Consider the following 27,999-nt stretch of genomic DNA (forward strand, 5'->3'; position numbering starts at 1 on the left):
CTGTTCTCAGGATATCAGCCTGAGTGATCTTTCTAAGACAGGAGTCTGATTGTGTTGCTCCACTGTCCCAGATCCTTCAGTAGTTTCCTGACCTAATCAGAGCCTTTTGGGCCTTTTAGGCCACTATACATGAATTCCCTCTGTTCCTTTTCCTGTCTTCTCCCACTCTCACTCTTGCCCCTCTGTTCCATCCACACTAGCTAGTCTCCTTGCTATTCCTTGAGCACATCAGGTATGCTTCCACCTCAACCTTTGCACTTGCTGTATTTTTCCATTCTTTGTCCAAAAGCCCCATTCTCAGTGAGGACCCTATTTTAAATTCCTAATACCATGCTCCTCCATATACACACACTATTTCCCTTCCTAGCTTTATTTTTCTTTGATTGGGCATATCACCATTTGTCATACCATACATTCTACTTATTGTTCGTCTCTTCTTCACTAAAACATAACTCTCTGAGGACTGAGGTCCCTCATCTAAAGTCTTGTTCACTGCTGAGTCTTCAATGCCTAGAATAGTAGGTGGTCTATAGTAATTGCTCCAAAATATTTGAGTTAGTGAATGAAAAAAATGAATGAATGACAGATACACTGGTTTCAAGTTCACCTTGTAGTGGGAGAAATCAGATATTTAAAAAATGGTTAGCAAATTGTGTAACATTAACGTATCAATAGAGGAGTGGTTCTCAACCTTCTGGCCCTTTAAATACAGTTCCTCATGTTGTGACCCAACCATAAAATTATTTTCGTTGCTACTTCATAACTGTAATGTTGCTACTGTTGTGAATCGTAATGTAAATATCTGATATGCAGGATGGTCTTAGGCGACCCCTGTGAAAGGGTTGTTCGACTGCCAAAGGGGTAGAGACCCACAGATTGAGAACCGCTGCAATAGAGCAAAGGAAGAATGTAAGAGGTTGTGATGAAGGTTTCTGGGAGGAAATAGCACCTAAGGCTGACTTAAAACTATGAGTTCCAGTTAAACTTAAAAGAGAAAGGCATTTCAGACAGAAGGAACAGCATTAACAGAATAACCGGGAGGAGGAGACCAACTCGATCATTCATTTAACTTAGGGATATATGAAAGAAACAGAAGATAAGATCCAAGCTTCAGGCATGGATGACCAAGGGATGGGGAAATCATTCATTGTGAGAAGCGGTATGATGAATTTGGTTTTGAAGAGATTGAATTTGAGATGCCTGTGGATTTTTCATTTCTGCTATTACAAACGTTTGAAATATGAATTTAATATTAGAATAATTCATGGGTTTTCCCCCTCTCCTCAATTAAAAGTGATTTGGCAAATTAGGAGAGCTAAATTGCCTCCAAATTTCTCTCCTTTGCTTTTTGGTTCATGATATGCTACCATCCTTATTTTCCCCCAAAAAAATGCTTTAAAGGCCTCTCTCAGTTAAGAAAATGCAGGGAATAGTATATATTGGTGTCCCCGATGAAAACTTACTGCACTTTCAATGAAGCAGTCATTATAGAGATAGTGCCAGTCTCAAATCCTGGAGAAAGCTGCATTTCTTTCCCTTCACTGCTTTGTCCTTTGGGGAATACTCACTGTATCTTAGAATTATAAGACAAAATCTATTTATTACACAATTACATTCAGAAATTCAAATGTCATCAAACTACAAGACTTTAAGGCCCTTGTCATGTTTAAAAATGAAGCCACGTTTCCTACAAAAGGAAAGAAGTCTCTTCATTTATTACAAGGCACACCATATCATGGTTGTCTGTGAATATATTATTACTCTGTAATGATGGTTATCTGTGTGTAGGTGTGACAAAAAGACTAATCCATGATTCTCTACAAATTGGGTACCTTGATGGCCTCTTTGGTTTGTAGCAGAAAGCTTTGTAAACTAGACTGGCAAATCTCTGTTACTCAGAAAGAGTGACATGCTCTGCCCCTGCTGCCTGAACTGGTGGCTGCTGTTGCTTTGTAACACCTCATAGCTATGCCAAATTATGCTTCCATGTGTGTTGATAGCATTTCTTTACGTCGGCTTACCTTAGGACATCTGCTTAACCTTTTTGCTTTTATATGCCCAGCAGAATTGTTTTGCCTCCAAATATTACTTCTGTTTATGTTATTTAATTGCATGCTCTTACCTCACTGGGATTTTGGGAATCATAGAACTTTAGAGTTGGAAAGCACCTGAGATCTGAGTCATAGTTTAAAATAATAGGAGATAAACACATTTGAACACAACAAAATGGAAAAGAAAAATGATTCAGGGACATAATTCTAAACAGGTTTAAGATTTTAATATAATGAATTATCTTTTCAAAAAGATTTAATTAATGTTCACTTTTCAGGGATCACAATGATTTATATCAGGTTGGCATCTGTGACACATTACTTGTTTTGTTGAATAAAGTTTTATTGGAACAAAGCCGTGTCCATTTGTTTACTATTGTCTATGGCTGCTTTTGTGCTACAGTGGCAGAGTTAAGTAGTCATGGCATAGAACGTATGGCCTGCAAAGTCTTAAATATTTATCTGGTCCTTCACATAAAAAGTTTGTCAATCTTTGATTTAAACAATTTAAAAACTTATGTCTCCAATTGGAGACCTGAAGAACTTTCCTAGCTAACACCAATATGTAAAATGAAAGATCAGCTGTAAGGATCTGTCAGCCTACTGATGATATCACTAACTTGTGATCTTCATCCTTTTTCAATTTCTTTTTAAAATGGTGTCTACTGGAGATAGGTTTATAGATAGGGAGATGGCGTTCTTTATTGTAATTAGTTATTTCAATTGCCTTTTATTGTGAGTAGCTTTTAAATTTAGAGAGAGTGATCTTACAGTGAACTGAGCTTGTATGTTATTATTTCTGTGTTATTTTTACAACCATGTGTTTCTTCACTGGTGTTTTCATGTTGATTGCCTGTGCATTTCTGTTGCAGTGTAAGTTTCCTGACTTAGTAAATTGTAATGGATCTACTCACTACCTGCTATAATTTCCTCCAATATCAGCCTGCTTAGCTTCTGTGTTGGTTTATATCTACCCATAGTAAAAGGTATTTAAGGCAGATGATAATTTTTAAATTCTAAGTTGGATATTTTGAGAGTTGAGTGGTTATCTGAAAGTTATACTTACATTTGCCATCTTTCACTCATAGGTGAGCTTGAGCCTTCTACTCAGATTTCACCAATTAAATTTGAAGTGCTCTCCATGTTAGATTCATTTTCTTCCCTCAAAGAATAAGCAATTTTCTCTTTGTTGTAAAACTGTGTTTTTTGTACATTGACACTAGTCAGTGTGAATTCTACCTATAACCTTGAAATTATTATTAAAATAGAAAGTGTTGGAACAGTGGTGATGAAATAATTCTGAATGTCTCTCACCTGCATTACCCCTACCTCATTGTTATTAGTTTCTGAAGTAGTAACTAGTCCTTTTTTTAAGAGGTGTTTGTCGCAAACTCACTCTCTAGTGAATGTGTACTTTTCGCTTTTTTCATAGCAGCACCCACGACCTGGCCTCTTTCTTTTTCTCTACCTGAATAAACTTATTTTATTCTCAAAGAAAAAAGAAAGAAAAAGAAAAAAAAAGGGTGTTTGCATCACTAAGATGTATGTAAATTCTACACTTTATACTTAGTTATTTTTATTTTATTTTATTTTATTGCTGTTTGGTTAGCTAACTTGTTTTTAGCTCCTTGGGATTAGCTTAAGTGTATAGTTTTAGGGCAAACAAAAGCAAAAACTTTTACCTTCTCTCTGTGACTTTTATCGTTTTCTAAAAGTTTCTTAGGAATCCTAGTTTATATTATCAGAATAAAAGACTAAAGTTCACAAATAATACAGAAGCATTGCTACTATAGAATCTGGGAGGGAAGTCTGAACTTAATTTAGCTACAGGTTCTTTGAGCCTTAGTATCTCAGTACCTGGTGTAAGTGGCAAACTAGAGTGACATCCGAGCACCAGCACCCGGGTGTATGAACAAAAACAGAAAGACTTTATATTTGTTTTCTTCCCCTCTTTAGAGAGATCAGAGGCCATGAAATATGACAAATACAGTGCCTAACTGATAGGTTAGCACACCACCGTTATAAAGACATACCTCAAGCCCTGGCAAGTGTTGCTCAGTTGTTTGGAGCTTCATCCCGTACACCAGAAGGTAGCGGGTTCGATCCCTGGTCAGGGCACATACCCAAGTTGTGGGTTTGATCCAGGTGAGGTGTGTGTGGGAGGCAACCAATCAATATTTCTCTCTCACATCGATTGATGCCTCTTTCTCTCTCTATCCCTCCCTCCCCCCCCTCCCTCCATCCCTCCCTTCCTCTAAAGAAAAAGGCATGCCTCAAAAATGGACATGTTTCTATGACAGTATAATTGGGCTAAAAAATGTTATATGATAAGGAGAATAAATGGGGAACAATCCCATTTTAAAATGGCCTTTTATTTTTCCCACCTTCAGCCTCCCAACTCCTTGAAGTATATCTACCTGTTGGCTCAGATATTGAATATTGCAGGCTACAATTGTAGTAATCAGTAAGAAGATGAATAAAACTTCAAATTTAAATTTCTTACATAGGATTTTCAGTGCCAGTAACAGTCTTCTGTGTCACTAATCAGCAGTTTCCTATTTCCTCTAGCAGATATTTAGCACATTTATTCCTTCAAACTCCTGCTCTGTACCAGGCATTGTCCTGAGCTCCAGGGATATAGCAGTGATGGAAACAAGCCTGCCCTCACAGAACTTACCTTCTAGCAGAATCCTGACTGCTACCTAAGTGTTGGTTAAATATGGGCAGTTACCGTTGGTGGGATGACGATTGTCCCAGTTTTCCTGGAACAGCCCCAATGTAACACCTGTTTCACTTTCAAAAGGGTCCCACTTTGGACAGAAAATTATATGACCCACCCTAGTTCTAAACTTTTTACATATGTTAATTCATTTAATCCTCATAAGAATCCCATGAGGTATATAAGATTATTAGCATCATTATACAGGTATGGAAACTGAAGCATAGAAAGTGGAGTAGTTTGCCCTTGGTCATGTATAGTAAGTGGCAGAACCAGAATTCAAACCCAGACAGCAGCCTGGTTTCAGGGTTTGTGCTCTGAGTTCCTGTGCTATACTGCCTCCAGACGGCTATTGTCAATCTTTCTCTTACTCTGCATGTCTCCCTTCCTCTCGCTAGCCAAGTAAAGCAAGTGATCTCATTTCCTTCACAGATAAATTTGTGGCTCTCTCAAGTAAACTTCCTCAGTTTGCCACTCCCTCCTTTACAAATCTATCTTCATTTCTATTTAGCCTCACTCCATCCCTCCATTTCAAGGAAGGGGACATCTTTCTTTCTGTCTAAAACTTGTACTCTAGTCCCATCCCATCCCACCTCCTGGATGACTCTGTTTTCTAAATTATTCTTCTCTTTTTCTAGGAGGGCTTTCAGTCTCCATCTTTCCACTGCTTTTCCCGTTCAGCATGTAAGCATGATTTGTTGTTGAAGATATCACTCTTTCAAGAAGCTTTACTGTTGGGAGTTTTTTTTCAAGTTTATTAATAACATAATGATAAATGGCCATCAATTATTCATTATCCTGTTAAATTCTAGGTACTGCATATATCTCTGATCCTTTTACCAACCCTGCAACAGATGAAGAAATGGAAGCTCAGAAGACTGCATAACTTACTGAGCTTATGAATAGTGGCACTGAATTTAGATTCATATTTACCTTCATTCTGTTGTTGGTACATCATGTTAGTTTATCACAATTCTTAAAGACTTCCCTTGATCATGTGCCTGTCCCCCCATTACCCTATACCCCTCCTTTTTGTAAATAAGCTTTTTCAAAGAGCAAATTTAATACTCCAAGACTCTTCTTGCCTTTCATTTGCTTCTCAACCCATTCTAATCTGTCTTCCACCTCTATATTAATCAGGACCTTCCAGAGACAGAGCCACCATCTGTTTCTCTCTCATATGTATTTAGATTATCTATCTCTACATATATCTAGTTAGAGAGTGGGTATTGATTTTAAGAATTGGCTCATACAATTGTGGGGGCTGGCAAGTCTGAAATCTGTAGGGTAGGCCAGCGGGCTGGAAACGCAGGTTGAATTTTAGTGTTGCAGACTTCAGGCAGAATTTCTTCTGGGGGTTGGGGGAGGCAGGGGGGACCTCTGTTTTTATCCTTAAGGCCTTCAATTGATTCGATTAGTCCTCTTCCACCATATTATCAGGGTAATCTCCTTTACCTAAAGTCCATTGATTGTAAATGTTAATCACACCTACAAAATACCTTTACAGCAACATCTAAACTTGTGTTTGACCGAACAACTAAGCAACCATAACCTAGCCAGTTTGACACACAAAATTAACCACACGACCTCTATCACTATATTGTGTCTTCATTGCTAAATCAAATGGACATTTTTCACATCTTTTCAAACTTGATCACTTTGCAACATTTGACATTTTGGACCACCCCATTACTTCTTGAAACCCTTCTCCCTTAGTTTCAGTCACCCATTTTCCTGTCCTTCTGGTTATTTCTTTTCTTATATTTCAAGGACTTAACTCATCTTTTCCTACTTCTTTAATTATTGATAGTCTCTTCTAGCTTTGGCCCTTCTATCATTCCCATGATTAATGTCTCTCAAATTTAAAATTCCATCTAGAGTTCTCTATTGAGCTTCAGACCTATTTTTCAATTACCTGTTGGACATCTTCACCTTGATGTTGCACAGACATCTCAAATTTTGCTTGTCCAAATTGAAGTCTTATTCTTCCCCTTCTCAAACTTGTTTTTGCATCTCTTTTATTCTCTTATGAAAACATGTTTTTACTGATTTCAGAGAGAGGAAGGGAGAAGGAGAGAGAGATAGAAACATCAATGATGAGAGAGAATCATCAACTGGCTGCTTCGGCATGCCCCTTAACTGGGGATCGAGCCTGCAACGTGCCCTGACCTGGATCAAACCCTGACCTCCTGGTTCATGGGTCAACACTCAACCACTGAGCCACACAGCCAGGCTCCTTTATTCTCTTTCTTAGTTAACCTCTCTAGCCAGTTACCCAAGCCAGGAACCTGATAGGAATCCTCAACTTCTCCCTTACAATTACCATGTAAAACTTTCTCCTCTCTATCCCAGTCTTAATCAAGAAGGTCAACCTCATTTTCTCTCACCTGAAATCTTGTGGTCTTTTTGCCTCCTATCAGTTTCTTTCCAGCCCCTCTACCCTGCTGCCAGAGTGATGTTTTAAAAATGAAAATCTGTTTAATTGTGTTTAAATTCCTCCAGTAGCTCCTAATTGCCCCCAGAATTAAGATGGAATTCTTTAGAAGGCCTACAAGGCCCTCCGTGCCTAGGCCTTTCTTACTCTTTATTTCCCACCATGCCTTGCTCACTCATACTTTCAAGCCAATATTTATAGAGCCTAGATTTGCCATGTCCAATATTGCTGTTTTTTCTGCCTGGAATGTCCACTACTTCTATCAGTTCCCTCCCTCCTTACCCCCATCTGGGACATCTAAAAAAATTATTTTAGTACCCAGTCTGTCTTCTCCTTTGAATAACCTTCTTTGATTCCACAGATTTGACCATGCCTGCTTTCTGATATCATTATACACTAGAGCAGTGGTCATCAAACTGCGGCTTGTGAGCCAAATGCGGCTCTTTGGCCCCTTGAGTGTGGCTCTTCCTAAGCCTTAGGGGTACCCTTATTAAGTTAATAACAATGTACCTACCTATATAGTTTAAGTTTAAAAAATTTGGTTCTCAAAAGAAATTTCAATCGTTTGTACTGTTGATATTTGGCTCTGTTGACTAATGAGTTTGCCGACCGCTGCACTAGAGGCCCGGCACATGGCATTTGTGCACTGGGGGTGGGGGCGGTCCCCTCAGCCTGGCCTGTGCCCTCTCACAGTCCAGGACCCCTCAGGGAATGTCTACCCAGGGGTCTGTAGCGCTGCTGTGGAGGCAGGAGAGGCTCCCACCACTGCTACTGCGCTTGCCAGCCATGAGCCCAGCTTCTGTGGGAGTGCACTGACCACTAGGGGGCAGCTCCTGCATTGAGCATCTGCCCCCTGGTGGTCAGTGCGTGTCATAGCAACTGGTCATTCTGCCTTTCAGTCGATTTGCATAGTAGGGTTTTATTATATAGGATTGTTTTCAGTTCTATAGCACTCATCACTGTATTATTTATTTTTTGTTTATCTGAGTGTGACCTTTCAATGGGCTGTGTGAATTCAAGTACAGTATTTCCACTGTCTGGCATATAATAGGCTCTCCTCAGATGTGTGGTGGTGATGGAGATGATGAGTCCGGGTGGATCACACAGCTCATTCAAATAAGGCCATTCCTTCCCTACCGAGGAGTGTGGGGTTTGGACACACACAGAGGAGAATGGTAGACGTTTTTTTATCTTTCCTTGTCCCTTCTAGAAGCTGCTGCTCCAACTTTTAGTACCTGATCCCTTTTGATATATACTTTTTATGATGTTTTGATATCTATTCTCAGCCTTCACTTTGCTTTTGCTTTATTTTGCTTATATCCTTGGAGCAGTTAGAAAGAAAGAAAGCTGTTAAATTGCTATTACAAACTCCCACTCTCCTGTTTTCATTCCATCACAGGAGAAATCATATATCAGCTTTTTCCCATGTGATTCTTATGTGCAAAAGAAATCTTTTCTTAGCAGTAAAAAGAATTCATGTTATAATAATATTTTCAACAGTTTTTTAATTCTCCTATGTCTCCAAAATGTTTCCATGCATTTAATGTCAATTAAAAACTAAACTAGTTCTGTGTTAATCCTGGAAGAAAAAAATAATGGTTTAAAGGAAGAATGAAAAATTATTGGGTTTTTAACATGAAAATTTCTGATGATCAAGGTCCTGCTGTATACATTGGGGTCACACGGTAGTAGAATGGTCAGCATTTCAATTTAGACTCATGTATTACTTCTACTCTAAATACACTCGTAGAAGCTACTTGTGGTGTAACTCCTTATGTGTTTAAATTTATCTGACTTGTGATTTTCTTGGTTTATTTTTTAAATGAGTAAGAAATCTACTTATGAATTCTTTGCCCTTTATGGAATGTGTTATCTTGGTTTTAATATATCCCCCCACCCCCCGTACTTACTTTTATTGTATTGTTTTGCATTGCGTTTCTAAAATAATGGCTTTGGCTTGTCTTTTCCTGAATGTTTCTGCAGTTTGGTTTGAGTATATGGCTTTGGGCACCTCTCCTGGACTCCATTTGTACATGTGAATTTTGGAAGGCAGAAGTCAGTGTTTTCTATGGAAGATGACTTTTTAAAATATACATTATATGTGTGTGTCTCTCTCCTTTCTTTTTGGTTTCTCTTAAAAGACTGGAAAGAAAGCTGTTAAGGCAGTCCTGTGGGTATCAGCAGATGGACTCAGAGTTGTGGATGAAAAAACTAAGGTAAAACTTTTACAAGCTTAAATGTAACTGCTCATACGTCTTTTTAATTCCTAATAATCATTTATAGTGCCATTAAGCAGTTGTAGTCACTCTGTATCCTTCACTTTGTCCAAAGTACTATCTTCTGAGACTAGTTAATGTTTAGGAAGCCAATTAGTTACTCATTTACCTTATAAAAAATAGAATTCTCTCCGCATTTTGCCCTACATGACGCAGCATGTTTAGCCTACCAAGCATTTTCACTTAATGTTAAGATCTGAGTTCTATTTCTGTTGTTACACATTTTAAAAAAATGTTTAACCCCACAAATTTGATGTAAAAGAATGGATCTTTTACCACAGTTTAAAAAATATTTTTAAATATGATGGACCACATTAAAAATTTCTTCTTTTTCCTTAATAGAACTCTGTTTTTAGAAAGTGATATTTGAATTGATTGCTATTTAACTGAAAACCCAATTTAAATGAAATCTTAAGAACTAGTAAATGGCTCATTAGATTAACATTTACTTAGAATCTACACAATATTTCAAATCAGAGGTAGCATTTTGCATTTGAAAGAATGTGATCCTACATACATATAAGAATAGAGACATATGCCCTAGCAGGTTAGACTCAGTGCCTAGAGGGTCGGCCCGCAGACTGAAGGGTCCTGGTTTTGATTCTGGTCAAGGACATATAACCTTGGTTGCAAGTTCCCTGGCCCTGGTTAGTGTGCATTCAGGAGGCAACCAGTTGATGTGTGTCTCTCTCTCTGTCTCTCCTCCATCTACTCTCTCTAGAAATCAATGGAAAAATATCCTCAGGTGAGGATTAATAAGATTAGAGACGTAGACTCTTCCCTTAGAGAACATATAGTGTTATATAAGTATATTAATCATTAATTTAAATTTCCTAAGAGACGTAAAGTCTGGAGAAATTTTAGCAAGAAGGCAGTTTTTCAGAAAAACTAAAATGTCACCTGACTTGGGAGAAAGTCTGACTAGTAAAGAGCAGTTTGATGGGTAACTTACCAGATACGTTTTAAGTGATTTAATATAACTGCATTTTAGTTATTTTGACCTTCCATCAAAGGCTTTTTCTAAGTTCAAGAGAAGTAGTAGTGTTAAATGTACATGAATCTTGAAAACAACGATCATTTTATTTAGATTATTTTTAAGAACTTATAAGTGTTTTGTATGAAATTTGTACATGGAAGCTGTTTTTAATTGCTTTGTACAATAGAGAAAGTGTTGTTTCCCCCTGGTGGTTGCTTATAGCACTGACACTAATTAGTTCTTTCCACACAGAGTGGTAATAATAACCGGTGGATTGTCACTCTTGGACCTATTATGAGTGGAAAAGAAATTTTGCAATCTGTATAGTCTATAAAGGGATCATATTTAGAATATATAAATAACTCCTACATATCAATAAGAAAATTACAGACAACCCAAAAGACAATTTCTTTGCTAAAGAGGAAGTTTATAGTAATCATAGTTATGCAAAATAAAATAATAATGAGCTGCCAAAAAAATTTTTTATTTTTAAATCTTAAAAAAAAATTTAATTTGTTTTGAGAGAGAAACATCGATTTGTTGTTCCACTTATTTATGCATTCATTGGTTGATTCTTGTATGTGCCCTGACCTGGGTTCGAATTCACAACCTTGATGTATTGGGATGATGCTCTAACCAACTAAGCTACCCGGCCAGGGCCAGAGTTGCAAATTTTTAAAAAATTGACTGGCAAGTTTATGGAGCAACAAGAACTCTCAGCAATCCTATATAAAAGCCATTTGATTTAATTTTATGTTTAACAGCCTCATCTCAGCACCTAGCGATTCTAGGCCATGAAAATATCACACAGAAGAGCCTCAGAATCTCTAGATTTTTAAGAACATTTTGTGTAATGTTTATACTATGCATATCCTGGGTCATTCAGCAAGTATATAAACAGAAAGTCCTCAAAGTTTAATCATCAGTAAGTTAATAAATACATAGAAATTTTGGGACTGATGTTATTAAATAAGTTATATGGAAATTGGATTAAATATATTGATTTACATATATTGCACATTGAACATGGGCTCTACCATAATAAAATTATAATCAGCAAGCATGTTTTAGAACATTAAGATGAGGTGAGAGAGGCCTCTGGACAAAGGACTTCATGGGATCTCTCTAAGGTCAAATTCTTAGTATTCAGACTGCTGGCCTCAGATCTAGCTATTCCATAGGTTCAGTGCATTAGGTGTGAGGATTCCGTATTATAAAACGAACATTCTGTGCTTTTTCTGAGAAGGTTGAATAACCTCATAATTCTCTGTTCCTTTGTGTTTCCCTTTTTCAAGGACCTCATAGTTGACCAGACAATAGAAAAAGTTTCTTTCTGTGCACCAGATAGAAACTTTGATAGAGCCTTCTCTTACATATGTCGTGATGGCACCACTCGGCGCTGGATCTGTCATTGCTTCATGGCTGTCAAGGACACGGTGAGTTCAACCTGGATTTCATCATGACTAGCCTCAGTCAGCAAAGCTCCTTCCGGGTTGGCTCAGTCAAGCACTTTGCACTTGACAAGTACGTGCTGTTACAGTACTTGTAAGTGCCTACACTAGTCTGCTTTCGTTCCTTTTATTCAAGTAATCCACACTCTTGGTGTGACCTTGCAACTCACGGAGCAAGATGACTGACTAGGTGAGATCCATGGTCATTAAAGGAAAGTAGAAGTATTCTGGAGAGGGTGGCTGCTACACTTTATTTGAAACTTTTCATTATTAGAACCATTTTCAAGATCTTACATGTATTTATTTGCTAAGACATCTGGGTAGATGATATTGGCATTTGAAAGGTGCTTATAAATTTATTTGCAAAGAAACTCCACTACAAATAAAAGAACTGAGTTGGAGTGTATTTCCAATTAATTAAAAAAACAGAGATACTAAATTATGGTATAATGAGTGTGGTAGAAATTGTTACGTGGTAGAAATTTTTTATTTTATTTAAAAATAGAGAATAACCTAATGTATCATCCTTCATGGAAATTACCTAAAATTCTAATATGAAAGATGTCTCTTACATGTTGATGGTGATTTTAACTATAGTTATAGTACAGCATTGAGTGTATAATTTCTGAGTTTTTAAAAGTCAGACAGAATGAGGCAGAATAGCCATTCACAAAGGTTACAACTTAATACATCCTTGGCAAGGTTTAACCTTAGAGTGGTGACCATACTCTAAAATTGACCAAAAGATTTTTTTTTTAAGTTCTTGGAGACAGTGGTATAAACAAATATTAAGAGCTCAGGCTCTGAATCTGATATGGGTTCCAGACCTGATTCTGGTTCTCACTAGCTGTGGGATTTGTAGCAAGTTACTTAACATTCTCTAAGTCTTAGTATCCACTGCTATAAAATGGAGATAACAGTTGCAAAAACTAACTTAGATTAATGAATTTAAGCATTCTTAGCATAGGATCTGGCCCATGGTAACTGCTCTCAATATAGTGATTGTTATTCCTAGCCAGTTTGGCTCAGTGGATAGAGTGTCAGCCTGTGGACTGGAGGGTCCCAGGTTTGATTCTGGTCAAGGGCACATGCCCGGGTTGCGGGCTCTATCCGGGGGGCGTGCAGGAGGCAGCCGATCAATGATTCTCATCATTGATGTTTATATCTCTCTCTCCCTCTCCCTTCCTCTCTGAAATCAATAAAAAAAAATTTTAAGTAGTGACTATTATTATTAAAGCTATTTCTCCAACTGGGTCTGGGGTGGAGCTTGAGGAGGGATCTGTCTTCAAGAACTTCTGCCTGAAACCTAAAGAGAAAGAATAAGCTTCCTTGGCCTATACCTCTGTCCTTATAATAGAGCTGTGTGCAAATGCAAACGGGTTCTAAGACTCCTTCGGTACTCTATCCTATTCTATGCTTTCACGCCTACCCTTATATCATCCTATTAAAAAGTTAGAAACTCATGTGGTTTCATAAAAAATAAGTCTGTCAGTCTTTAAGCAGTCATGTGAAATTTTACATTTTATAGCCACTGAAATCTTAACAGTTTATGTCATGTGAAATCTTAGAAACAAAAAGCAGTTTTTTGGTTTTTATTGGAGAGAGTGGGAGGGGAGAGGAAGAGACAGAGAAACATCGATGTGAGAGAGGCACATCAATTGTACGTGCTCTGACCAGGGCCTGGGATCGAGCCTGCAACTGAGGTATGTGCCCTTGACCAGAATCGAACCCAGAACCCTTCAGTCCGCAGGCTGACGCTCTATCCACTGAGCCAAACAGCTTTAACTTTTGCATGTGTGTGGTTGGGGATATAGTTGGAGCTAAGAGAGAGCTAGAAGAATATAGGGAAGGTATAGGAGAAAGCCTGAAAGCCCTTTGGGTCTAGAATGGGAAGGGGTACTTGGGAATAGTATTCAGAAAAGGAGGGGGACTGAGAAAGCTAAGCTTTCCTTTGCCTGATTCCCTTTTCATCGCTGGAGTTGTATTATTTATTCAAAGTTTTAAGTTTGCACCTTTTATTCCTAGACATGTTGACAGTATATTTAAGCTCCTGAACCTTGCCCTGCCTTTCCAGTGGTTCTTAGAAATGCTTGGTAAATATTTCCACTGTTCCCCTAAATAGCAAATAGGGTTTTGCATTTCAAGACTTAGAGCTTGAAACCTTCAGCAGTATCTCCTAACCTGATGGCACAGCTACTGTGAGTGACTGAGGGAGCCTCACTAATAATAAGAAGGTCTCAGTGGCTGCTCACAAAAGCACAGGTTGCCGATTGTCACTTTACCCAATGCCTGTTACAGTAAAGTATCATAGGTATTACCTAAGGTAATTTATTCATTTAAATTAATTTGGCATATTAGTATATTAAAATCTAGGTTAAGCTCCCAACATTTTGCCTTGTGAAAAACAGACTTATTTGTGGTCCAAACTCATTTGTAATTGTTGGTACAGTAACTCTAAAAACGTTCTGTGAACCTTCTGTTATGTACAGGGTGAAAGATTGAGCCACGCTGTAGGCTGTGCTTTTGCGGCCTGTTTAGAACGTAAGCAGAAGAGGGAGAAGGAATGTGGAGTGACTGCTACTTTTGATGCCAGCCGGACCACTTTTACAAGAGAAGGATCATTCCGTGTCACAACAGCCACTGAGCTAGCAGAAAGAGAGGAGATTATGAAGCAAATCCAAGATGCCAAGAAAGGTACAGTCTGTTGTACTACAGTGTGTGTTTATTAAGCAGTTTTCCCCAGAGGGTTAATTTTTTGAAGCTATCAAGGCTAAGCTTTCTCACAAAGAGAACTCTTAGCAATATGTGAAGAACTTAAGAATAAAGCTGGCCCTGGCCAATGATGTTCAGTGGTTGGAGTGTCAGCCCACACACCAAGGGTTACGGGTTCAATTTTTGGTCAAGGGCATCTACCTGAGTTGCAGATTCGATCTCTGGTCCAGGTCTGGGCACTTGCAGGAGGCAAGCAGTCGAAGTCTCTCTCTCACATCAATGTTTCTGTTTCTCTTTTCCTCCTTCCCACTTTCTTCCCTTCCCCACCTCTCCCTCTGTCCCTTCCCCACTCTGTAAAAAATCAATGGGAAAAATATCCTGCGTTGAGGATTAAAAACAACAACCAAAAGCTGAAAATCTAAACAAAGTCCTTTCCTTTAGAGTAGTTTGTTTAGTGGCTTTGAAACTGTTTACCCTTTTTATTATGTTAAGCTACCTGGGGAAGCTAAGAGTGCAGCTGAATAAGCTGCAAAGACATTGCCCTCCCTGTGTTTAAAAACAAAATGGAGAAAATCTGTTCCTGGAGCAGATTTTTAATTCAGATGCATCTGATCTGTGTGAGAAGCAGATGCTGTCAGGAACCTACATCTTGCCCTAGCCGGTTTGGCTCAGCGGATAGAGAGTCGTCCCTCAGACTGATGAGTCCCAGGTTCGAGTCTGGTCAAGGGCACGTACCTTGTTGTGATCTTCATCCTGGCCCTGGTTGGGGTCCTATGCAGGAGGCAACCACTCAGTGTGTGTCTCTCACATCCATGTTTCTCTCTCTCTCAGTCTATTAAAAAAAAAAAAAAATCCTTAGTTGAGAATTAACGACAACAACAAAGAACCTACATCTTAAAGGAAGAAGTACAAATCCCAGGTCCAGGCTGCAAAGGCCCTACTGACATGCTGCTGGGTGCTACTGTTCTCACTATATTATTACTGCTTTTTAGTGCTTTTGTGAAAAAGGTTCCTAGATTTTGAGAAGCTAGCCCCTAGCTCTTTCTCCTGTAGCCCTGTTTATTTCAGTGTGTGATTTTTGCAGAATGTTTTTTCAGGTACACATGGCAGCGTAGTGGGAATGTACACATGCCTGTACAGGCATTCAAGCTACTCAAGAGTCTGTTGCCTAAAGTTGGGTTGGGTGTATAGTGAGAGGGCTTGGTGAAATGCTTTGCATTCTTGTGTATAACTGAGGTTGAAACAAATATGGCATATTTTGGAATTAAACAATTCAGTTTAAATATAAATTAACATAATTTTGCTATTTTTTACCATATTCTTTCAGTTCTAAACCAGCCATTTTGGGTAACTTCATTAATCTAATACTGACCCAAACAGCTCTAATTTTTAAGACCAAAAAAAGATACATGTTTTTATTTGAAGCTAAATTATTCATTGTGATTACAGTGGGGCCTTGACTTACGAGTGTCCTGACTAACAAGTTTTTCGAGATAGGAGCCGTTTCTCGGCCAATTTTTTGCTTTGAGTTGAGAGCTAAAATTCGGGTTACGAGCCAGCTTCAGATACCCCACCGCTAGTTGGCACAGCAAACGTCACAGTGAACGCTACAACATCAGCCCAGCATCACGTGTCTCACTCGTTCACTTTTGATTTAACATATGAGTAATTTGAGTTACGAGCTCCGTCACGGAACAAATTAAACTCGTAAGTCAAGGCCCCACTGTAGTTCATTTCTCATAAGCATTTATGCCAGTATCCTAAAGAATAAGAAACACCGTGTTATTTTTATTAGGAAATTTAATATGGGCAGCTGTTATTTAGTGTGCTCGGTGACCTTCTGACTGGAAGCGTGTTCTTTAACACCACCACATAATACTTACTTCATGCTCCACACGACAACTGCCAAAGTGGTAGCATACCAACAGCTATAGAGGGGCTGTGAGGGGAGGAAGTGCTAGAGATTTTCCACATGCAGATTGGGTCTCAGCTGGTACGCACATGGAAATAGTCTTATATTTAGTTTATTCCAATTTAAAATTTTACTTCTGTATGCTTTTATTCAAATGAGCCATGATGCATATTGTCCATGATTGAAAGACTGCTTTATGCCATTCTGTAACATCTAATCAAACTTATACTTATTTAGACTTTTCTAACTGCCACTCCCAAAGTCCTCCCCCCAAACAAGTAAGCAAACAAACATTGGAAACCATAAACCAGCCTGGCCAGCGTGGCTCTGGTTGAGTGTCGACCTATGAACTAGGAGGTCATAGTTCGATTCCTGGATTGCAGGCTGGATCCCCAATGTAGGGTGTGCAGGAGGCAGCCAATCAATGATTCTCTGTCATCATTGATGTTTCTATCTCTCTCTCCCTTTCTGAAATCAATAAATATGTGTGTGTGTGTGTGTGTGTGTGTGTATTTTAAAGAAAACCATAAATCATCATTCTTTAAAGGATTTCACATTAGAAGTTCATCTGTACTATTTTTTTAAACTTGTTCAAAGGCTTATATTATGAATCACTGCATGAAAATCAGATCTGTGTGTCTCAGTAGCTATATCATGGGACATGTAGTAGGTTAAATCTTTTATTTGTTTGAAAAGTAGATCTGAGCCTTGCTTTTAACCTGTCTTTTAAGAGACATTGGGAAGGAGATGGGTAAAGGACCTACAAGGGTTTTTGAGCTCCTCCGTTGTGTAAGCTCCAATTATTTGAAGACATTGCTAAGATCCTCTTTCTCTTGCTTGACCTTTAGCTGAAACAGACAAGACAGTTGTTGCTTCATCAGTGGCCCCTGGCAACACTGCCCCATCGCCGTCTTCTCCCACTTCTCCCACTTCGGATGCCACTGCCTCTCTGGAGATGAACAATCCTCACGCCATCCCACGCCGCCATGCTCCAATTGAGCAACTTGCTCGCCAAGGCTCTTTCCGAGGATTTCCTGCTCTTAGCCAGAAGATGTCACCCTTTAAACGCCAGCTTTCCCTGCGCATCAACGACTTGCCTTCCACTATGCAGAGGAAGACTGATTTCCCCATAAAAAATGCAGGTAATGCAGCATCCACCTGACTCACTGGTGCTCTAGCACTGAAACATTATTGTCACTTCCGGTCGAAACACTAATCCCACCAAACTAGCCCTCCCTCGCCACCCAGGCTGGTTTATGGTTATATGTATCTTGTATCATTTCCCATCGGGAGAAAAACTGAGGTTCCTGGAGGGAGATGTGAAGCATTCATTTCTCTTCAACAGACAAGTAGTAGAGCCATAATGGGAATTCCTAGCCTGAGCTATAAGATTTGTGGTTTGTCCTGATGGAAGTGTACTTAACTACCTCTCAGCCAACCTGCTTCCAAACATCAAGGGTCTCAAGTTTCCATTCTTATCCTGCCATTTGGGACCCAGCAGGGAATTAATTATAAAGATAAACAGCATCACTGTCAGATGTACCAGAAGAAATGGATAAGTGCTCATTGTTCTTGTGGCTGGTTGGCTCCATAGGGAGGAAACTCTAAACAGGCTTCCTGTATGAATCTAAGATCTGTTGTTCATCAGAGACAGTGAGCTTGCTCACACATATTCATTACCTTTCAGAACTGCCACACAGTCCTTTGTGTGGCCTCTGTACAGCTGAGCCAGCCCCGGTAGTTCTATCCTCATCATAAGACCGGAGCTAAAGTGTCAGATCTGGTCAGTGCTTTTATTGGACTCTATTTCACTTCACTCTGAGACACACCCAGCCAGTGCTTCCTCAGAGCGTGAGGAAGCTCTGTCTCCATAGGCCCTCTCACTGGTGGTGGTATAAAAGTACAGAGTTAAGTTCTCTTGACACATGAAACTGGGCCTAAAGAACAGTTCACTAGACGATTACTGAGGGTTGGTCCAGCGCTCAGCTCCTATAAAAACGGAAACTCCAGATGCTTCAAGTACCTGTTTTTAGTTTCATTCTGGAGCAGATAGGAAACAAAAACTAGCATTCTCTTTTCACAGTTGAGCAAATAAAGGAACAGCACACATTTATCTTCCTCAGTGACACCCAAGTATCCCAGAGTCAGCATTAAGAACAAAGCCTCAAGAGTCCTGGACCTCAGTTCACTTTTCCATGTTTTCACAGTTACTATACTTTGTACTTTGGAGGAAAATGAGAGTGATGACATTATCATGGATTATCATAGAGAAAAGGACTGAGCATCCACTGGTGCCCTTGACTTTAACCCATTTTCTGATAGTTACTAAATAGCTTCAGAGCTTAAATCACACCTGTGAACTGGTTGGAAGACAAACAGGTCGCTCATGTCTTCCAGAAACTTCTAGCTAACATCTTGGCACAAAAAGGAATCTGGGGATTTGCAAGGGAGGAAGATATACATCAGTACATGAACTATTGACATTTCATACCTCCTGACCTGAAAAGCCAATGAAATAGTGGACAGTAATTTTTTTAAGCTGCTTTTATAGCCCCACCTGTCAGTTGAGACTTTTCCTTTCACAAATAAGGGATACAGTATAAAATGCCACCTTGTACCATACTGTTATATTTGGATTATTGAGTGTTTCTGTCTGGAGCCATTTTCTATTTGCCTTGCAGTGCCAGAGGTAGAAGGGGAAGCAGAGAGTATCAGCTCCCTGTGCTCACAGATCACCAATGCCTTCAGCACACCCTCCGAGGATCCCTTCTCATCCGCCCCAATGACCAAACCAGTGACAGTGGTGGCACCACAGTCTCCTACCTTTCAAGGTTAGTGCCCTGTTAGCCTGCTCAGCTTTTCTCTCTGATACTGGCATTTTATGATGCTGCTCACTAACTATAAGTTGGCATCCTGAGTTTTCCGAAAGCTGGTCAGACCACTCATTTCCTTGTTTGATGTCTCAGATGGATTCATTTCCCTGTTCAACAGTGTCCTTGCTCTTTGTTCCCCTTCCTGTTTCCTAAGATGTCTGCATTCGTCATTTTGCATGTACCTACCTATCATTCATCCTATTCTATTAGGAGCTATAGTCCCAACCGACTGCTTCATTTACACCTTCACTGTTAAAAGTCAGTGTATCCAGCCAGTTCTCCAGATGCAGCAGTCATCAGAGTTGGTTCTAGGTTATTCTTTCTTTAGCACAGTGGTTTTCAACCCAGGGTGATTTTGCCCCTCAAGGAAAATCTGGCATTCATTGTCTGGAGACATTTTTTATTTGGGGTTTCACAACTTGGTAAAGGGTGATTGCTAATGGCACCTGTGTAGAGGCCAGAGCTACTACTAAACATCCTTCAGTGCACAGGCTAGCCACCCTTACAACGAAGAATTATCTGGTCCAAAATATCAATAGTGCCAAGGTTGAGAAGCCCTGGACTCATCTAGTCTCTCCCCAGTCTCAGGAGGCTCCTACAGCAAAAGGTACTTCTTTTGGCTCTTCAGTTCATTGAACCTATAACAAGTGTCCTAGAATTTGACTTTGTGGCATTGAAGAGTCACTAAAAGTTGTTGTTTTAAGAGTTACTGAGTTGCCGAAACCGGTTTGGCTCAGTGGATAGAGCGTCGGCCTGCGGACTGAGAGGGGTCCCAGGTTCAATTCTGGTCAAGGGCATGTACCTGGGTTGCGGGCATATCCCCAGTGGGAGATGTGCGGGAGGCAGCTGATCGATGTTTCTCTCTCATCGATGTTTCTAACTCTCTATCTCACTCCCTTCCTCTCTGTAAAAAATCAATAAAATATATTAAAAAAAAAAAAAGAGTTACTGAGTTAGCAGTTACTGACTCAGAGGTCAGCAAAGAGTCTGTATTACTTAAATTACAGACTTAGAATTTGACCTCCTTATAATTGCCATTTCTTTATTTCATTTGAGAGAGAGCTCAGAAAAAGCTTTGCTGTGAGAACAGTCCCCTGCTCCTATTGGAGTAAGCTACAACATGTTTTTCCTACAAGGAACCTCTTTTTAAAAAATAAACCTTTGTGCCAAATAGCTTTCCATCTGACAAATATTTATAATATCAATAATGATAGGCACAATTTATTGAGCCCTTGGTGCCTCCTGCCACATCATAGTAAGGACTCATGCATGTTCTCTCTCTCTTAATCTCCACAACAACCCTTTGAGGTAAGCATTACAGATAAGGAAAATGAGGCTCAGAGAACTTAAGTAAATTGCCCAACTTGCACAGCCAGGATTTAAACCCAGGTCTTTCTGAATATAGTACCTGCTACATTCTACTGACTATATGCTTCTTCACAAGGCAATGAGTGTAAAACTGAATAGAACATAGTCTTTTCCCTGCCTTTCAGGGGCTCCCAGTCGAAGGGTAAGCTAGTTTTTTAGACAAGCCCTGGTAAATTGTACCAAAGCCACAGCAGGGTTGCCTCGTCCTAAAGAGGGAATAGTGTAGGCAGGGGAAGGTACCTGCTTCTATGCTCCATAATAAATATGAATGATAGATGTACTGAGGGGCAGCAACTGATGGAATAGATGCCCAGAGTATAGGAACAAGGTCTCAGGAGCTTTTGATAAGGGGAGACAAGAAAAGAATAGTAGGGGCTTCAGGATATTATCAACATTACCAAGGAGGAAAACATCTTCCAAAAAAGGAAGATAAAATTAATTATGTAGTTAATTATAGATTTATTAAGCAAATGAAAACATATACCAAGTTTGATTTTTCTCATCTGTAATATGGGGATAATACCAGCCTTACTAGGTTTTTGAGAGAATTAAATGAGATAATGCACACTAAAGTATTATTAACATAGCACCTAGAACAGCGGTTCTCAACCTGTAGGTCGCGGCCCCTTTGGGGGTCAAACAACCCTTTCACAGGGGTCACCTAAGACCATAGGAAAACACATATATAATTGCATATTGTTTTTGTGATTAATCACTATGCTTTAATTATATTCAATTTGTAACAATTAAAATACATCCTGCATATCAGATATTTACATTACTATTCATAACAGTAGCAAAATTACAGTTATGCAGTAGCAACGAAAATAATGTTATGGTTGGGGGTCACCACAACATGAGGAACTGTATTAAAGGGTCGCAGCATTAGGAAGTTTGAGAACCACTGACCTAGAACATAGTATGGAATCATTATATTTATCCCATTGTTGTTACTATTGCTATAACTTGGTCTTTGGGAAAGTGATAGGAGAGGGAAATGCTTTATATACATCATTATGCCAAAGGCTATGCATTAGCTTTTTGCCGCTTGTAAGACAAAGCCGCTCTGTTCAATTTAATTTGAACTTGTTTTTCTAGGCTTTCATTTCCTCTCTCCCCATACACATAGTGTCCTAGAACAGTCATTTGACTCCAGATAGCCATTTTCATTATAACCTCTAATTCCCTCTTTGCCAAAAGGTTTGTGTATCCACTACAAGATGGTATGGTTATCCCAACACCAACTCTTCTGTCTGTCCCGTCAGTATTGCACATTGGCCTGACTGACCCAGCTCCAACAGGTCACCTGTGCACCCTGCATGAATTAACTCCATTGATGTTGTCTGCTCCCATTGTAGCTAATGGCACTGACTCAGCCTTCCATGTGCTTGCTGCTAAGCCAGCCCATACTGCTCTAGCATCCGTAGCAATGCCTGTGCGTGAAACCAACCCTTGGGCGCATGCCCTTGATGCTGTTAACAAGGGAATTGCAGCCACACATTCGGGTAAGGTGGCCACAGATGGTGGTGAGGATTCTGGGATCAGCTAAGTGACCCTGGTTTGAAAATCAGCCATTTACCTGAGTAGGAACCAGGGAGAAGTGCTTTTAGGAAAAGTATATTCTCTCCTGGAAATAAACTACTATTAAGAAAGGATGGAGAAGGAGAAAGAACTGAAGAGGTTAAATTGACAGTTCTTAAGACTATGGAACAGAACCACCCATAGAAATTTCATAAAGTACAGATTCCTGGGCCTACCCTGAGGGGGTCTGTCACTGGATATGGAAATAGGTGGATAAGCCTATAAGGGTGAGGGGACCCTGCCTCCCATAATGGCAGGCCCCAAAACAAGAGCTATAAAAGACACTTCATTTTTGCTTTTCTGTACTTTCTAGTTTTTCTATAATGAACATTTAACCATAAAACAAAGAGAATTTTAAATAGTAATAAAGGCAGTTCATCAGGAAGGCAACATGTGTCAGGAAGCCAGGCAGGGCTCATGAGATACAGAACCAAGTATTTTCTCTTCGTTCTGTTAGAGTAGAAGGTGAATCACCTTGGGCCCTTTGTGCATGTGCAAGGTGGTTTCTGTACCATAGATGAGCCACAGCATCAGGGAAGGGTTTCCTGTGCCAGCCAGCTGCCTGGTTCAGTGCAGTTGAACCATATCTAGACAGCTCCTCAACGTGGCTGAGACAGCAGCATGATCTGACACATGCTGCCACAAAACTCCTCTGCTAGTAACAGATTATTCCACTAGAGGGATTTGCTCCACGTTAGGGTCATTCAAATAACCAAGATCATCAGGTGAAGAAAAACGCTCCGAAAGACTGACTCTTTTCTCTCTCTCATGTTGGTTCCAGGGACCGAGTGGGGTCAATCTTCTGGTGCTGCCTCTCCAGGTCTCTTCCAGGCTGGTCACAGACGTACTCCCTCTGAGGCTGACCGCTGGTTAGAAGAGGTGTCCAAGAGCGTCCGGGGTCAGCAGCCCCCAGCCTCAGCTGTCCCACTGCAGCCAGCCCTCCAGCCGCCGCCACCCACTGCCATCTCCCAGCCAGCGCCACCTTTCCAAGGGAATGCATTCCTCACCTCTCAGCCCGTGCCAGTGGGTGCGGTCCCGCCCCTACAGCCAGCCTTTATCCCTGCCCAGGCCTATCCTGTGGCCAATGGGATGCCCTATCCAGCCCCTAATGTGCCTGTGGTGGGCATCACTCCCTCCCAGATGGTAGCCAATGTGTTTGGTACTGCAGGCCACCCTCAGGCTGCCCATCCCCATCAGTCTCCCAGCCTGGTCAAGCAGCAGACATTCCCTCAGTATGAGACAAGCAGTGCTTGTGCCAGTCCCTTCTTTAAGCCTCCTGCTGAGCACTTCAATGGTTCTGCAGCTTTCAATGGTGTAGACGATGGTAGGTTGGCCTCAGGAGACAAGCACACAGAGGTTCCTATAGGCACTTGCCCAGTGGATCCTTTCGAAGCCCAGTGGGCTGCATTAGAGAGCAAGTCCAAGCAGCGTACTAACCCCTCCCCCACCAACCCCTTCTCCAGTGACCTACAGAAGACGTTTGAAATTGAACTTTGAGCAGTCCCCATGGTTTATGTATTTTGTCTGTATTTAGGCAAGGGCAGGGGGAGGGTGAAGGTCAAAGGAGACTTTGTGTTCCCCATAGCACACTTTTCACTAATCCCAAAGGTCCCAAAGAGCATGTCCAGGTGCGGAGTGCTGTGTGGGGTGATTTTTGAAAAAAGTGAGAAAACCATTCCTAGAGAAGAGCTGTCCTGTGAGGCTAAAGAAGTCAAGAAAATGTTGCCCTTTGTCCCCCTCCTGCCTCAGCCCCTTACAAATCTCTGACAACAGAGAGGCAGATGTATCTGAACAGGAATCTGTATTCAAAGCACATTTAATGGAATATAGAACCCAACGGGAAGCAAAACGATCTCCCTTTTTTTTTTTCAGGCCATGCACCTGCCTCCTCTCAATACTGGCCCATCTTAGAGATTGAGAATAGGATGGCCTATGCTTGGGCCGAGGACAAGAGGCAGGCGGTGCTGCCAGAATCCCAGGAGGGCGCATCAGCAGCTGCCCCAGCAGAGCTATATTTTAGGGGTAAAGTTGAGCTTCCATTTTGAGTAAGAATAAATATTATAAATATATATCAAAAAAGCCAAATCTTTATTTTTATGCATTTAGAATATTTTAAATAGTTCTCAATATTAAAAAGTTGTATAAGTTGTAAGTAATCTTGCCAAAGGTAAAAGGGTTAGCTGTAAGAAATTGTACATAAGATTGATTTATCGTTGATTTCTACTAAAGTAAAAGGGGAAAAGCTGGAGGTGCAGACCGGATCCCTCGCTTATTTGGTATCAGTCATTGTAAGTAGAGTAGCACATTGCAACAACAATCATGCTTATGACCAATACAGTCACTAGGTTGTAGTTTAAATAAAGAAAATGAAAGAGTAGTATTGTCCTGGTTTTAAACCTATGGTGAAATTCTAATATTATTTTAATGGAATCAGTCTAAATATGCTCTATAGAGAATATGTATTTTCTTTTATATATTGCTGCAGTTTCCTTATGTTAATCCTTTACTTGTTTTAACACTAAGGTGACAATGACATCATATGCATAGACTGGAACGCAGGTTATTCTGTTGGTTTGTCATGTGGGTCTTGGTGGGTTTTGTTTTGTCCTTTAAGTGTGTTCCCATGAGTTTTGTGGGGATGGAGTTTCTGGTTTTATTAGGTGTGTGTGTGTGTGTGTGTGTGTGTGTGTGTGTGTGTGTCTCCGTGTGTGTCCTCGTTCCCCCTCCCTTGTGGACAGAACATCCCGTTGCCAGTTGCAGCCACTTGACCTCTGGTAACAACGTGAGATCCCATCTCATTTTTACTTTTGAACGTTGGCCTTACAATCAAATGTAAGTTATATATATTTGTATTGATGAGAATTTATAATCTGCTTTAACAAAAATAAATGTTCGTGGTAGAAGCTTTTGCCCATAAAGGGCTGTTCTTTCCCCTTTTCTTTATTAGCAGTTGACTTAGTTCTTTCAGGTCTTGTTCCCTCTCTCCATTCTGCTGTTGCTGCAGCTCTCTAGTTTGGTGGCTAGAAAATCTTTTATTTTCTAATATATTCTTTTATTATTTTTCAGAGAGAGGAAAGGAGAAAGAGAGAAAAACATTAATTGATCAGTTGCTTCCCACACGCGCAACCCTCTGGTGTGCGGGCAACACTCCAATTCTCACCAGCCAGGGCTCTGGTATATTCTTATAGTTCATATTTGTATTCATTAGGCTTTGGTTGATCCTAAATGCATCTCTAACATCATATTCTTGCTGCCTAAAGTGTGGTCTGGACAACAGCATGGACTTCACCTAGGAGCTGGTTAAAGATACAGAATCTCGGCTCCCCACCCTCCTCCAGACGTTGTAAGCAGAATCTGCATTTGAGCAAGATTCACAATCAGATGTGCAGGGCTGGAGCAGTGAGTCTCAACCTTGGATATGTATCAGAATCACTTGGGGAGCATTTAAAATCCTCATGGCGGGCAGTACTCTAGACCAATTAAATTCAAATCTCTGGAGAGTGGAACCCCTGGTTCTGTTTTTTAGGCTCCCACTGTGGAAGAGGGCTGAGGACCAGTGGTTTAGATTGAGTTTACTCTCACCTTGAACTGCAGCCCACTAGTCTGTGACTAGTTCTAAGAAGAGCTAGCTAACCTCAAACTTACCTTCTGGAAATATGTTACCAATGGGCCAAATACTGGTTTAATTAAAGAACTGGGGAGTCCAAGAAAATTAGAAATTTTCTAATTTCTAGAGCAAAACCAGCCATGGTAAATCAAAGGGAATGGTCCTCACTATTTTTAAATGGAAAGAAAAGATCTGTGCCTTGGCCCATGATAGGTAGACTAATAAGTATCCCTCACTCAGCCAGCATGATCATGATGAATAAAACCTTTCCCTTAGCGCCTGTCTTTCCTATGTCTCTGAATAACCTGTGTCACTAGGCCCAGCCAGCCCTCTGGAGGATTTGTAAAAAGTTAAGTGGAAAGGGACTAAGAAGCCACATTGAATCCAGGGCTCGCTCTTTAGCAGCAAGAAATTGGAAGTCCTGAGATGCAGAATGACTTCCACCAACTCGAACCATTTCTGAAGCCACTTATTATTACATTGCCCTCCCCTCCATTGGGACCACCATCTTGCTGTTGCTGGTTTCTTTAAATATATATATTTTTTAATTTACTTCAGAGAGAGGGAAGGAAAGGGAGTCAGAGATAGAAACATTAATGATGAGAGGGAATCACTGATAGGTTGCTTCCTGCACACCTCCTACTGGGGATCAAACCTGCAACCCGGGCATGTGCCCTGACCGGGACTTGAACCCTGACCTCCTAGTTCATGGGTTGATGCTCAACCACTGGGCCACACTGGCCAGGCTGCTGTTTTTAATAATAGACTGGCTTTTATCTGGCAGCAAACACTTCGATTCACAGATTCCTACTCGAGAAGGAGTGGCTCCTTGTTGGTCTCGGTACAGAGCAGGCCTGTCGATCAGCTCCATACTGGTGTAAGGCGGTCCTCACAGCCAGCCCTTCCTGTTGGCCTCAGGAATAGGGCTTCCGGCTCCAGCTTCCCAATGAAAGTAAGCAGCTTTTCCAGTTCTTTCATGCTCAGATAATAATGCAACTGCCACCCTTTCATACTAAATCCCTAGGTGAGCCTTACCTCATAGTTCACTTTCCTGAGAGCTTTCACCAATGTTATGCTGTTAACCATATGCACAGATGGGCTTGAAGCTGGTTGCTACTTACTACCTGGAAGGTTGAGAGAGGGACTAGAGCACAGGCCACTGTTTGACCCCAGATGAGATCTAGTTCTAGCAAAGCATCCTTCCCTGTCACAGCGGGAGTTAGGTAGGTGTTAACTAAAATAGTTACGCACCTCCCTATCCAGCTTCACATGAAGCGAGAACCCTGGTAGCTCATTTTAAAACACAGTGAACTGCTCCTGTGTACCAGAAATTATAGAGGGAAGTTGTAAAGTAAAGCATATCCTAATCCAAACAGGTTTCTTTCCGTCATGTCAGAGATGCTGATTGGCCTCTGCTGAGGCTAAACACTGGGTGGGTGGGGTAGGGTGGGGAGCAGTGTCTCCAGAAGATAACTCCCTTGGCAGCCACAGAGGGGAGAGCGAGCGTCTCCCCGCCTTTCTCCCCAGCCCTACGAGTTGTTTCAGAACTGGGGCTGGAGCCGGCCTTCATCCCTGCTGCCAGACTGGCTGCGCATGAGGCTGGGCACGGGAACAGCTGGCACAGCAGAAGCTGGAGTAATACTCATTGCCACAGAGCTGGGCCTGCAGGATGAGCTCACAGTTGGCCAGCTCCGGCTGATCCATGCAATCCCTGCCGGGGTCCCTCGGCTGGGCGGCCAGTGCTGCAAAACAACAAGGGAGAAAGAAAGGGTAAGGAAGCTCTGTGCGCTGAAGAGTCTCACCATTTCATTTCCTTAAAAGTGGCACTGTGGCTGTCAGATTCCCCCAAAATGCAGTTGCTCTGTAACTTTTCAACACCTGTATGTACAACTACAGGAGGGATCACAATTTCCACCCATTCTTTTTTTTTCTTCAATTACAGTTGACATACAATATTATATTCGCTTCAGGTGTACAACATAGTGATTATACATTCATATAACTTAGAGTCTCGATAAGTCTAGTTCCCATCTAAACCA

General features: G+C 40.7%; 2 protein-coding genes across 21 annotated transcripts in view; one reads left to right on the plus strand and one right to left on the minus strand.

Annotated features, from left to right (window-relative positions):
* Positions 1–25,256, plus strand: part of NUMB (NUMB endocytic adaptor protein) — a 147,843-nt gene extending 122,587 nt beyond the window's left edge. For 17 of the 20 annotated variants that reach the window (XM_059691322.1, XM_059691293.1, XM_059691428.1 and 14 more), the window contains 7 exons: positions 9,346–9,420; positions 11,752–11,892; positions 14,397–14,601; positions 17,380–17,673; positions 19,213–19,362; positions 22,131–22,277; positions 23,135–25,256. In XM_059691322.1, coding sequence (XP_059547305.1) covers positions 9,346–9,420; positions 11,752–11,892; positions 14,397–14,601; positions 17,380–17,673; positions 19,213–19,362; positions 22,131–22,277; positions 23,135–23,850 — 1,728 coding nt within the window. In that variant the 3' untranslated portion in view covers positions 23,851–25,256. The remainder of the gene's footprint in view (positions 1–9,345; positions 9,421–11,751; positions 11,893–14,396; positions 14,602–17,379; positions 17,674–19,212; positions 19,363–22,130; positions 22,278–23,134) is intronic. The other 3 variants (XM_059691447.1, XM_059691457.1, XM_059691438.1) reach the window with 2 other exon arrangements.
* Positions 25,137–27,999, minus strand: part of PAPLN (papilin, proteoglycan like sulfated glycoprotein) — a 39,841-nt gene continuing 36,978 nt past the window's right edge. The window contains 1 exon segment of the mRNA XM_059691481.1: positions 25,137–27,702. Coding sequence (XP_059547464.1) covers positions 27,527–27,702 — 176 coding nt within the window. The 3' untranslated portion in view covers positions 25,137–27,526.

Source organism: Myotis daubentonii, chromosome 1 (assembly GCF_963259705.1).
Source record: "Myotis daubentonii chromosome 1, mMyoDau2.1, whole genome shotgun sequence".
NCBI classification, from domain to species: domain Eukaryota; kingdom Metazoa; phylum Chordata; class Mammalia; order Chiroptera; family Vespertilionidae; genus Myotis; species Myotis daubentonii.